The following is a 12,850-nucleotide window of genomic DNA, read 5'->3' as shown; positions in this document are numbered from 1 at the left end:
AAGAAATAGAAAGATTTAGGGGAAGATTTGAAATTGTTTCGATTCCGCTTCCGTTTTCAATGATCTTTTTAAAAATCGAGTGAAAAAGATCGGAAAGTTTGCCTGATTTTCGATCAGGGAAAGAAAAAAGGAACCAATTCCGGGCCGGATAATCTCTTCCGCTCGATCGAAAGATCGTTTCGTTACGCGATCACCGTTTATGGACGAGCAGCATTCGTCATCGCCGTGGCTGATCCCATCAATTGATTAACGCCACCCTCGCCTCGGGATAGCTGGTGCTTTCCGGTGGTCGGCGAGATAATAAAAAGCAAACAGATGAATCAACCGGCGTTACAACCGATAGGAGGCTGCCTGGATCGAGGGTGGGCCATCCCCCTTTTTTGTTGCCTGTCAACGGGCATAAAACGGGGCTGCAAGGGTCCATGTGATTTGATTATCTTTGGTAATACGGTCCGTATGCCACCCTAATTGCTGCGGCCTGGGCCCCCACGCGAATAACACGCGTTGGAATCCGTGTCTTCTCCTGTGCAACAATTCACGGTAGCTCGATTAAGGGTAACTTGTTTGTTCTTCTTCCACCCCCTTGCTGCAACGCCGCGCGTATCCTCCTTTCAGAGGGACACGCAATAATTCCATGATTCGTAAGAAATTTATTTTCGATGTCTTCGTGGGCGCAGAGATAGACAGATACAGTTCAAAGTTCAATTTCATTGCGAAATGCAATGCGATTTGTTTTCGAAATGTTGAGAATAACAGAGCGACGGACGTTTTATCGCGAGCTCCATCCACGGGGACAAGGAATATTATTAGAAATTCAAAAGTTCGCTCCCCGAGCGAGCGGAATCTATCTTCGTATTTTTCCACGATGAATTTTTCACGAGGCTCTTTCTCGGTATAAACAACACATCACGTCGATAAATAAAGCAGACGCGCGATTGATCCGGCAACCGCTTTCAACGTTTCATAAACGCATAAACGGGCAGAAAGCTTCTTGAAAGCTCCGCCTTTTTTAACTCGTCGTCGCCATTTCGCTCGAAGCGCCGGTTTAACCGTTAGGAAAAGGTCGAAGGTAAAAGGAAACGTCCGAGACGTTCGATTTATCGATCCACGGGGAACGAGCTTAAGACCCCTCCTTCCCCTCCCTCCTTCGCCGCGATAAATCGTCGCCTCTTTAAAACTCGTTTCCAACCTTCACCTGCGGACGTCGTGCAGAGATCCGCGAATTGTCCGCAGTCCAAATGATCGATATTATCAGAAGCGTTGCTAGCTGGAATTAATTGTTACGCCATCTTGGCAGTAGATAACGACGAGGAGTCAGCGATGATGTCAGTATTATTATTGGCGTATGAATCGCGTTACAATTAGCAAGATTCGCGTGTGCGATCCCGTTTCGATGATGTCAGAGAGAGAGAGAGAGATCGTTAGAAATATCAAAGATCGGCGATAACGTTTGGCGAAGGTCTTCGGCCGTTTATACGGCTCGTTAATATATTTAGCCTCGTCGTCGATGCTCCAGAAAATTTCCTCGCCGCGCTCCAGTTACGAAACTGGATCACTTATGCACCAAGTTGGCTCGTTCGAACGATCTGCCCCTCGATTTTGTAATCGATAAGCAAACGGCTGGTAAAGGGCAACGACAAGAGTCTAAAATGAATTAAATTCGTCAAACTCGGTTATTCGGAATCGTAGAAATTGCCGGGACGGATACGCGAAAACGCAAATATAGATCCTCGGTATAGGTTCTCAACTTGCTTCTCTGGAACCGTCCTCTCTTATGTTTTTAAGCACAACTTGAATTTCTCTCGACAAATTTCATCATTAAATCTTTTTGAATTGAATTTCAAAAAAAAAGGAATTGCTAAGAAAAATACTTTTTTTTTTTTGTTTTTTGTATATATTTATCTTCAAGATCCATTAATTCTAAAGAAAAAGAAGAGAAGAAGAAAAGAAAAAAGAAACGGATCCCTATCGGTTGAAAATCGGCTCGCCTAATCGTATGTACTGGCGCGCGCGAGGAAAGCGCTCCATTGCGGTTCGATCAACTTGCGCCGTCGATGCATAATTCATCCAGACCGGATGAATTATTTCGCAAATGGAAATTAACGCGTCGAGGAAAGAAGAAATAAGAAGGAAAATAAAAACAGGAAAGAATAAAGATCGAAAAAAGAAGGCACCTCCACAATACACGTTTACGAAGATTGTTCGTATAGATGGGATAGATGGGATTCGCCACGCGAACTGCGTGCGCGGCTTCGTGTGCGCGTGAGATTCGCGTTCGCGATGCGTGTCGTGAGCGCAGATGCGGGCCAGAGATACGCGTTCCACCTTAACCCATTAATCGTGGAATTCCACCCCTCGCTGTGGAGCTGCTCCGCTTGTAAACAACCGGATTTATTACGGGTGTATTTATTAGGACGAGTAATTAGGACGATCTTTATACGGGAGGAAAATTGCGCGAGAGGGATTAATGCCGTTTGTCTCCAATTAACGCGTTTAATAACAAGGATTCTGGTTCTGAAAAATTGTTTCTCGATCGGTATATACTTTTGTCGAAAAATCTCGAGTTTTAATTCGAAAGATAGGAGACGAGGTTATATTAATTAATGAGCGCGGGATGCGTTTAAATTATATTTGAACGAAATTACGAAATGTATAATCGCGAAATTTAATTTTTAATCGTTATCTCACTTGTTACTGTTATTTTTATCGATGGAGAATCAGATTAATCGAAGATCTGGAAAGGATATTATCTTATCGAAAGTTCAAGCTTGAAAGTGCTTACCCATCGCGGCTGGCGTCGATACGAGGTGCACACCTCCAAGGTCGTTGCGACGTTCCGCACGTGACCTTAAACGTAGCTTCGTGTCAAAGGTCTGTGACCTCGTCGTTGCATTCCTGTTTTACCCACCGAGTGAACCACGTGACATTCGCACTTGGAATTATTCCCCTCGACTCGAGTAACTTAACTCTACAATAATTATCCCCCTTGTTCTTAAACCTTCGAATTTTTCTTTATGATCGAACGAACGGAACAGTATCATCGTCGATGATTCTCGAATAAAGTCGAGTCATCGCGTTTATTATCGACGTAAACAAGTCGAATAAACGTCGAAAACAAGAAATTCTTATATCGACGGTGTACTCAAAAAAATCGTGTTCCGAGATATACGAAATCAATTTATCACTCGTTAACGACTCCGATTCCACGATAAATTCCACGTACGCAATTACACGTACGATTTCTAAAAATTTTCCCTCGAGTTTCAATTTCGCCATCCCGAATATAATAAGTATATACACCCAGAAGAAAAGGTTCCAAGCTACGAATGAATCGACTCGAAATAATTCCCCGTTGAATTATACAATCATTTCTTCATTTTCTCTACGTTCCTTTACATTCAGATGCAATATCATCGAACATGCGAGCAAGATTTAAAATTTAAAATTCTATCTCGTTCAAAAATGGAATGAAAAAGTCGGAGACAATCTTGCGTGCGATCGAAGGCAACGCAATCTCTCTCCGAAGGAAAGAGAAAGAAAAACTGTTAAATGGAAAATCAACTGGAACAGGAAGCAACGTGTACTGGATCGCATGGCTCTCTGCGGGAATCCGGTTATTGTTCATTAAGACGGTAAATCATTAATGGCGGAGCGTTTGGCAATAACAGTATCGGCAAGTAATAGCCCGGGTGTTGAACCGGGCGCGGCGTGTACGTACGTCTAGCAATGCGGTTAGTCGTAGCGTTGTAAAATGGCCTTAAGGTGCGCTCCCAGTGTCCGGTTACGTGAAACTGTTCGCTCGTACAATTTCGTCTCTCCGTGTATCGATTCGACGCGAGTCGATACGCACCGTCATCGTCGTCGTCGTTCGATATCGTTGTGCAACCGCGGCACAAATACTGCATCTCGGGTGCACTATGTGCTAACGATGGAGAAGGTGTTAACGTACTCGAGACGCTAACGATAATTCGTCGTGCTCCGATTTTGCACGCGTAAACGATCGTGGCCGAAATTTCTTCTCGGAGTGGAGGAGAGGTTTTAACTCGATAATTTTTCTTCGCCTCGATCAACCTTTATCTCGAGAAATAAAATGTCAAAATCTCGTCGATAATTTTGATCGAGCGGGAGGAGGAGCGTGAAGGAATTATCGATCGCTCTCTCTCGTTCCCGGGGAGAGATTAATTATGCATGAGTTACTTACTTTCGCGCGTTTAGACGTCGCCCCTCCCTCCTCCCCTTCCCCCACCCGAGCCCGTGCCAGTGATCCGACGCGAAGGCACAAAACGAGAGTCGAGAGAGTCCTTGCCGCAGCCTTGCGTTTTCTCCTTGAGGCTTTGAGTATCTATTTAAATATCGAGGCGTAGCGCCTCGATCTCCCCCCCTCGACTTCTAACTCGCTCCAACAGGAGCCGTTTCAACTCCTTTCCTTCCCTTCCCCTCGCGAGTTTCCGTCTTGGTATTTTCGTCTTTTCCACGCGTGAACGCACGGCCGTTGACATGGTTTATTAGATGATTGCTGCCCCCTCCCCCTTCTCCTCGCCTCCGTTTCGAATTCTTTGTTGTCGTCGAGGAGGAGGAAGAGTGGGCCGGTTTAAAGAGATGGTCGAGATCGTCTTATGTATGAGGAGGAGAGGGGAGAGGTGTCGTGTGGGGGGCAAACGTAAGGTAGAGGTTTCGTGTATTGGGTGTAATTGGTTTTGTTGGCTGCGTTGAACTCGTATCGAGGCAGGCTTTTTTTCTAACAGATGGTTTTTAAAAGTGTTGAATATACGAGTATGGGTATATATATGTGTAAATATAAATATGGTATTATGGAGAATATTTATTGGCGAAAAAGGGATAAAATTATTACGATGTTTGATGAATAAGATGCAAATACTTCTTCTTCGGTGGATTAACGGCGGACGACAATCAAACCCATCAATTTCATATCCTTTTTATTTTTTACGATTATTGGGAACGTTGAGAAAATTGTGTGTTTTTCTTTCGAGAAAATTAAATATTGCAATTTATTGAGATTGAAATGTAATTACACACGCTTATTTATTTTTCATGGCATCACTTTAATTACAATACATTTATATGCAAAATAGATATTACAGGTCGATAGTTCTAACAGTTCTCAACTTCCCCATTTCGTATTCATTACGAAATTTTATTTCGCGCAAGCGTATTTTCGCCAAGTGCATGAAAAACTCAATGTTAATTTGAAAGAAGAAAAATTTTAAAAATACGTTTAATTAACTCGTCCAGCAATTCTCTGCCGTCACGGAATTGACAGGCCCGCTTCCTTCCATTCTCCAAATTCGTCCCCTCAACTTTCTTTCGAAAAATTACTCGCCAAAAAAGAGAGAAAAAAGCTCTGGTTATCTTTCATCCTCGACCGGAAACAAAAATCTCTCAATCTGTCCTCCCCTCCCGAATATTCAATAAACACGATGAAACAGAAACTGGCCTGTCAACTGAGAAACCGAGAAAGAGAGAGAGAGAAAGAGAGTCGGGACAAAGAGTCGGTCGCGGGATTCTGGCTCGCCTTGACGCGGAGCCCCCGTCAAGTTCCTGTTTCCTTCTTCAAGGTCCGCCGATGGCCGACGTCTGAGTCAACGCGCTTCCAACCCGGTGTCCCTCGTGTTTTTCCGTGCACTCCTCGTGCTATTTCTCAATGCACCCGGGTACATTGTTCCCGATGTGATGACCTCTCACGGCCATCGAGATGATCCAGCTACCTTCGACCTTCTCTAAACCTGCTTCTTGCTTCTTTAAATTTCTTTTCGTCCAAAAAAAAGGAGGAGGATTCCAATTCGATGCAATTTCTCGACGATTTGACAAAGATTCGAAGAGGAAAGGGACGATGGGTTAATGGGCAAAGTTCGTACAATTGGCAAATTTTTCTTTAAAGAAACATGAGTCAGAGTTTTCATGAAAAGGTGGAGGATTCAAGTTCGTTTCAATGTAATTTCTCGACGATTTGACAAAGATTCGAAGAGGAAAGGGACGATGGATTAATGGACAAAGTTCATACAATTGGTAAATTTTAAAGAAACGTGAGTCAGAGTTTCGTTTTAATTCAGAAAAGATGGAGGACTCAAATTCGTTTCGATGCAATTTGACAAAGATTTGAAGAGAAAAGGAACAATGGGTTAATGGGCAAAGTTCGTACAATTGGCAAATAGACGATTATTTTTCTTTAAAGAAACATGAGTCAGAGTTTTCATGAAAAGGTGGAGGATTCAAGTTCGTTTCAATGTAATTTCTCGACGATTTGACAAAGATTTGAAGAGAAAAGGAACAATGGGTTAATGGGCAAAGTTCGTACAATTGGCAAATTTTTCTTTAAAGAAACGTGAGTCAGAGTTTTCATCCAGAAAGGTGGAGGATTCAAATTTGTTTCGATGCAATTTGACAAAGATTTGAAGAGAAAAGGAGCGATGGGTTAATGAATAAAGTTTGTACAATTGGCAAATAGTCGATTTTTATTATTTTTCTTTAAAGAAACATGAATCAGAATTTTCATGAAAAGATGGAGGATTCGCTTTAATATAATTTCTCGACGGTTTGACAAAGATTCGAAGAGAAAAGGATCGATGGATTAATGGGCAAAGTTTGTACAATTGGCAAATAGACGATTATTTTTCTTTAAAGAAACATGAGTCATGAAAAGGTGTTTTCATGAAAAGGTGGAGGATTCAAGTTCGCTTCGATACAATTTCTCGGCGATTTGACAAAGATTCGAAGAGAAAAGAAACGATAGATTAATGGACAAAGTTCATACAATTGGCAAATTTTAAAGAAATGTGAGTCAGAGTTTCGTTTTCATCCAAAAAGGGTGGAGGATTCAAGTTCGCTTCAATTTCTCGACGATTTGACAAAGATTCAAAGAGAAAAGGAACAATGAGTTAATCAAAAGTTCGTATATGTACACAGAGATGATTATTTTGCTCTAAAAATCGGTGAACTCGATGGACTGAATATCGTATGAAGAAACGAACGTATGAGTCAGAGTTTGAGCTGTGTTTACTTATAGATTGTTTATAATCGATGAATCATCCCGATATTTCAATCAGGGCACAATACAGTCAGTCGGCAATTATTCGTTAAATTAATCTTATCGCCGATCGTCCGAATCTTTTTTGGAAAAAAAAAATTGACAGAAATGCAAATACGGGAAAATGGATAGTAATATTTTTGAAAATAAACGGAAGTAGAAATATTCTTCTCTCTCTCTCTTTCTCCGGAACAATGACAAAAAAGACCACGCGCTCATTTCTTTCTCTTCTTTTTCCTTTTCAGATCAAGTCGCAAGATCAAGGATAGAATTGCGAACAAGGAAGCGAGGATCCAGGGTTAATAACGTCGAATATGGTGATTGCCGAGCGGTGGATCGGAGGTGGATCGTTAATGGAAGAAGGCCCGTCGTGATTTCGATCAGCTCGACCTCCGATTTCCCACTTCCCTGTACGTGATTCGGTCGTCACGGCTTCGTGACTCCAGCGAATCGGTAAATATCCGAACAACATCGGGAGCAGCTCCAACAACTCTCCCTATCCAAAGATCTTGATCTCCGTGTCACGTTGATAATGAGAATCTTTTCTTCTCTTCTTCTTTTCTTTTCTTTCCTTTTCTCCATTTCAGGTCGACCGAGATTTATCCGCGCCTTTCGCGCTTCGAAGAATGTTTCCTTACTAAACGTAAGTACACATCGAATTAAATATGTCATAAAACACGCTTATTACGTTTGTAAACCGGAATTTTAAAGATAAAAATACTACTCGGATAATATACTCGAGTGAAATAGAAATTTTCTGGTGTAAAATCTGGAGAAAAATACTGGGAAAAAAATTGGAGAAATCTAGAAGAGGAAAAGAAAAAGGGAACTCGCTGCAACGAGTTGACAACTTAGAAAACGACTCGTCAAAAAAAGAGAAAAGAAAAAGAAAACGAATGGGCCGAGAAGAGAGAGAGGCGATTAATTTATCTCACTTTTTCGCAGATTCCCGGTTCGATCGAGAGACGTAGTTGGAAGGAAGGACGAGGAGAGGAGTGGAAGGCCCGATTTAACGAGGTGGCATGCCAGCGCGACCTCCGAGCTCGGCTTCCCGGTACGTGAGTCAGGATCGCAGGAATCGGGCGCGAGGATGAGCGCAAAGATATCCCTGGCGAGCCGCGGCACGGCACAGTCGCCGGTCAACCATCGTGGCAAATCATCGTCGGGGCTGCTGCTCGCCGGGAAGTCTGTGAAGAGGCCGTCGTCGATGAGTAAGTCCGCCGTCGATGCTCTCCACGTGGTGTGTCGTTTAAGGAAACGGAGAGGAGGAATTGAACTTAGTTCCAGTTAAATTCGAGTTTAAAAAGTGTAGAGTTGATATACGAGGGACGTCGAAGGTTTAGACGTGCGGTTAGATCTGCGACGAAGGACGGGAAATTTATGAATAACTTTGAGAAAATTCGTAAATTAATCGAGCAAGAGAGGTATGTTTTAATTTGAGTTTAATTTGTGAACGGTATATTGTAAACAAACGAACGATTATGCCTCGTATCTTACGGCTTTCCTTGCGTGTCATCGATTAAAAATGCGTCGAATAGATTCGCGGATTCCCAAAGCAAAATAAGGAATCGAATTCTTGTTTCCGAATGCGAGTGATGTGGCACGTTCGATGTTTAGAAAACAAAGGGGAGAAGGGGAGGGGAATGATCGTGTTTGAAAAATAGAGCTCCGTGTCCAACTCGAGTTTTCTTAAACACCAAACGTTGCGCGCTCATTCTTTCGGATCATAATTGACGGTTAGAACGCGATGAATAATCGATTGATAATTTATTACGCGTGTCGCCATCACCTGTACGATCAATTTTAGATCGCGGAAACGATTCCGATAAATATCAAACTCGCGCTTTGCCCGACTCGAACGAGTCACGAGGTGCGATATTCTGTCGTCGAAATATCTCCATCTCTTCAACCTCGAGATCGAGTCAATTTCAAACCTCGAGGTCGTTCCCTCGCCGAAAATACGCCGCGGCAAAAGTTTCGTTTCGATCCGAGAGCGTGTGCCTTTGCAGAGTCGAGTAAGCAAATCTTCTCTCCGAACTTGCTTTGACATACTTGAGTCAACAAATTCTTTCCGTTGCGTTGCGTTTCGCGATGTAAGCATTGGAGAAGAGGGAGGGGCAGTACGCGAGTTTTTCGTGAGGGGGAGAAAGGAAAATGGCGTAGAATGAATGGAGGTATAGCACGTGTTAATGGATTTATTAATAGAATTAATTTCCACTGTTAGACACTTCGTTATTATTGACTGGATCTAACTAGGGAGGGGGAGGGAGGGAGGGAGTTGGACGCGCGCGAAAGAATCGATGGTGAGAGAGCTTGCGTGAACGATAGCCCTCTGGCGGCAGACGCGGGCAACATCGCCATAAGCGACCGATCCTCCCCAATAATTTTACTATTGGAAAAATCGTGAAGACAAATTTATAACATTTATCCACCAAAATCCTCTAACCTTGGAATTCTTTTTTGGAAAGCTTTATATAATAATCGGTATTGCAGAGAAAGAACCCCTTCGATTAAAATCCATCGTATTTCTAATGCGCCATAAAAGGATCGAGAAAAAGAGAGGGAGAAAAAAATAGACGGTGATAAAATCGGTTCGAAACGACCGGTTCCCGATTTGGTTCGCCACCTGTTACGGTGCAGACACGGGAAATTTTGCAATCCGCTAATAACACGCGCACACGAATATATGTATATATATACGTGTGATTCGCCCGACACGACTTAATGACACACCACCATACGCGTCACGAGATTACACGAGTCAACGAAGGATGCGTTCATTAGCCGTAGAGGTGACTGGCACCGAGGAAAGAGCCGTCAAACGAGCCGCTGTCCCAGAACTGGAAGCATCGTCCAGCTCGTCGCGTCCAAACAGTTTGTTGGAGAGAGAGAGCAACATGCCAGTTTTAACGCGCGCCTGCACTACTGCCACGCTCCCGAGGATCAAGAGGTTCAAATTCGCCTCGTTCGGTGAGTTGACATACTCTGTGTGTATATATATTTCTCTTTATTTTATTTTTTTTTTTTTTTTCCCTTTAATCTCGACGGTTACCTTTCGATTTTTCGTCCCCCAAAGTTTTATAACTTTGTTTATTTCGCGATAAAGTAAACAGGATTAAAATCGAGGATCTGACGTTTGAGAGTATATGTAGGAATTAATGTTTATTTGTTTGCTCGGTTATTTATCGATTTATTATTATTTCTTTGTTTCAAATACGAAAGAAACGAGGGGCAAATATCAGTTCAACAATAAGAGTAGGAGGACAAGTTTTAAGAAATTTAAGACGCGAGTAAATATTTTTATAATCGATTCGCTTATCTACGAGAGAATAAGTATATTTACGAATTTGTCATTCTTTCGAGTAGTTTGCTCCAATTCCAATGCATTTGCTTTTTTTCTTTCTTTCTTTCTTTCTTTCTTTCTTGTTTCTGAGATATCTTTTTTTATGTTATTGATTTTAGATAATAGTTGTTGATAATATTTCCCCCCCTCCCGCCCTTTTTTTAAAGAAACGTTTTATCGAAAGATGACACTAAGCATAGGTCAGGATCGTTGTTGCGCGATATTTCATCGTCGGCTTAATTGCAGTCGTGACGTTGCTTGTAAATCCGTGATTCATAACCGCTGGTTTTTCTTGGCGTGACATTTTAAAAGTCATTTTACACGTTGCAATCGATCAATCGCGTATCAGCCGATACGTATTCAAAGAACTGAATGAGCCTTCTCTAATCGATCCTTATCTAAACATCAACATCGTTCGTGTTTAATACAATTTCGATTTCCAGTTTTCTCGACCGATTTACGTAACGCAAAGGAAAACAAGATGATCGATCCTCTTGTTTTAATAACAAATGACATCGATATCGAATAAGTGGAAATAGAAAAATTTATAGGAGGAATTTCTCTTCCTCGCTATTTCTCCATACAAAAGAAAATTCTGAGATCTAATCGAGATTACAATTAAATTTCCCTTCTATTCTTCCAAATTAATAAAATTCCTATTTTTAAACCAATCATCTTTAAAATTGGCGAGTGATTAAACCTCTCCGAAGGTAATATTATTATCATTCATCGATAATTTTCCTTCGTATATACTAATTATTTATTTAAAGGAACTTTGAACCCTCGAGTCGAGTCATTATTGAAATTAAATTTATTCCAGTGGTTCCCAATCAATGAGTCACCGCTCTTTAACCGAATTACCTTTCAACCTCTCCAATCCTCTCCAAAAACCAATATCGTTAATTCATTTCCATTCGATTCAATTCTTTTAAACAATAACCTAAGAACTCTGAAGAATCAATATCGAAAATTTCTTATATAAATTCTCCCTTCCTCGACCGTATTCCAACGTCACTTTCGATGACGTGATCCCAAGTTATTGCTAGAAGTGCATCGCAAGAGATTGTAAATATTCGATCGAAGCGGATTGAAAAAAAGAAAAGAAATTTTTATTATTATTCCCAAATATCATCCCCCTCTCCCTCGAGTGTTTGGATTCCAATTTTCTTCGTGTCCAACGCACGGTTTACCCGCATCTGTCTTACCCAATTGATCCTCGCATAAAAGGGACGCGGCTCGAATACGCGATTACCGCGGAAATAGTATACTGGAGCAACTGGTCAACGGCATATATAAATATAAACGTTGGTTGGGCAAGCAGCACGAGCAGAATCGGTGAGTCAAGTTGTGTGTGACGCCACAATTCTTCGAGAGAACCACTTTCTATCGCGGCATTCCGCTTGTCGTTCGACTATCGATGACTCGGCTGTAAACCGAACGTTCCACGTTCGAGAAAAAGGAAGAGGAAAGAGAGGGGGGAGGGAGAGAAGGAGAGAGAAAGAGAGAGAGAGATAGAGAGGGGGAAAAAGGAAGAAAAAAAGAGGGGGTGGGGGAAGAGAAACGATGAATCGTTTCGTCACGATCGATCGTAAATTGCTGAGTAAACTAAGAGTTTCCGATAATTCGCGGTGTTCTGTTTCGTTTTTCCTCTGCGTTTTCGTTTTTTGGGGGAGGGGAGGGGGGCATCCACCGATTCTTCGACGAATTCCTCGCGAAGCGTTGTAGTCAGTTGAGTTACGGTTAAGGTTTAATTACGCGTCGTTGAAACGATTTTTCAATGTGTTCTGTATGGTTAAGTAACGTGAAGTCGTGTAAAATTGGTAAATTTTTCATCGGCAGATAATTGTACGAACGGAAGATAAGATTTGATTCGTGTTCGTAGCAATGAATATTTTGTTTCGATATATATATATATGTTATATGCGTTCTTTTCAATGTTTGAATGAATAACGAAATAAAGAAAGGAAATGGAAGGTAAGATTTGACTCTAAATACGATAATGAATATTTTATTTCAAACGTGTCCTCTTTTTTTTGATTCGAATAATTACATTCCAACTCTACTTGTTCAATATCGAACTATTATTCAAAGATGAAAATTCCAAGATTTGCCAACGAGATCTTCTTCCATTCGAAGCATTTTCAAATTTGCAGAAATCGGTTATAACGATGATAACGACGATTTGCATAAAGATCGGAATTTCGAGGGATCGGTGGCGATGAAATTAAAACGATGGAGCGAAGTGTGAATGAATGAGGAAGCCGCGTGGGACGGAATTGGAACTTCTTGTTTGAATTTTTTATTTGTCAACCTCGCTCGATTTATCCCATAAATAATTCATAACGCGTGTCCAGCTTCGATGATCTGCATAAAGGAATTTGTTGTGGTGGTGTGCGTTATGCGCATCGAATCCATTCTTTTATTATCTGTACACTGTAGACCGGGTGACGTCAGGCTGATAG

The 12,850-nt window shown here is 41.6% G+C and overlaps 1 protein-coding gene across 2 annotated transcripts in view; it reads left to right on the top strand.

Annotated features, from left to right (window-relative positions):
- Window positions 1-7,339: 7,339 nt before the first annotated feature.
- The window catches only part of LOC107994327 (dual specificity protein phosphatase 10), a 68,906-nt gene continuing 63,395 nt past the window's right edge, over window positions 7,340-12,850 (top strand). Inside the window, exons 1-4 of one of the 2 annotated variants that reach the window (XM_062075117.1) lie at window positions 7,340-7,498; window positions 7,633-7,688; window positions 7,991-8,256; window positions 9,830-10,015. In XM_062075117.1, the coding sequence (XP_061931101.1) occupies window positions 8,136-8,256; window positions 9,830-10,015 (307 nt within the window). In that variant the 5' untranslated portion in view covers window positions 7,340-7,498; window positions 7,633-7,688; window positions 7,991-8,135. Of the gene's footprint in view, window positions 7,499-7,632; window positions 7,689-7,990; window positions 8,257-9,829; window positions 10,016-11,986; window positions 12,363-12,850 lie in introns of those variants that run through there. The other variant, XM_062075118.1, reaches the window with a different exon arrangement.

This window comes from Apis cerana, linkage group LG5 (assembly GCF_029169275.1).
Source record: "Apis cerana isolate GH-2021 linkage group LG5, AcerK_1.0, whole genome shotgun sequence".
NCBI lineage: Eukaryota > Metazoa > Arthropoda > Insecta > Hymenoptera > Apidae > Apis > Apis cerana.
Note: the sequence above shows the minus strand (reverse complement) of the source record. Positions and strands in the feature narration are given on the sequence as shown.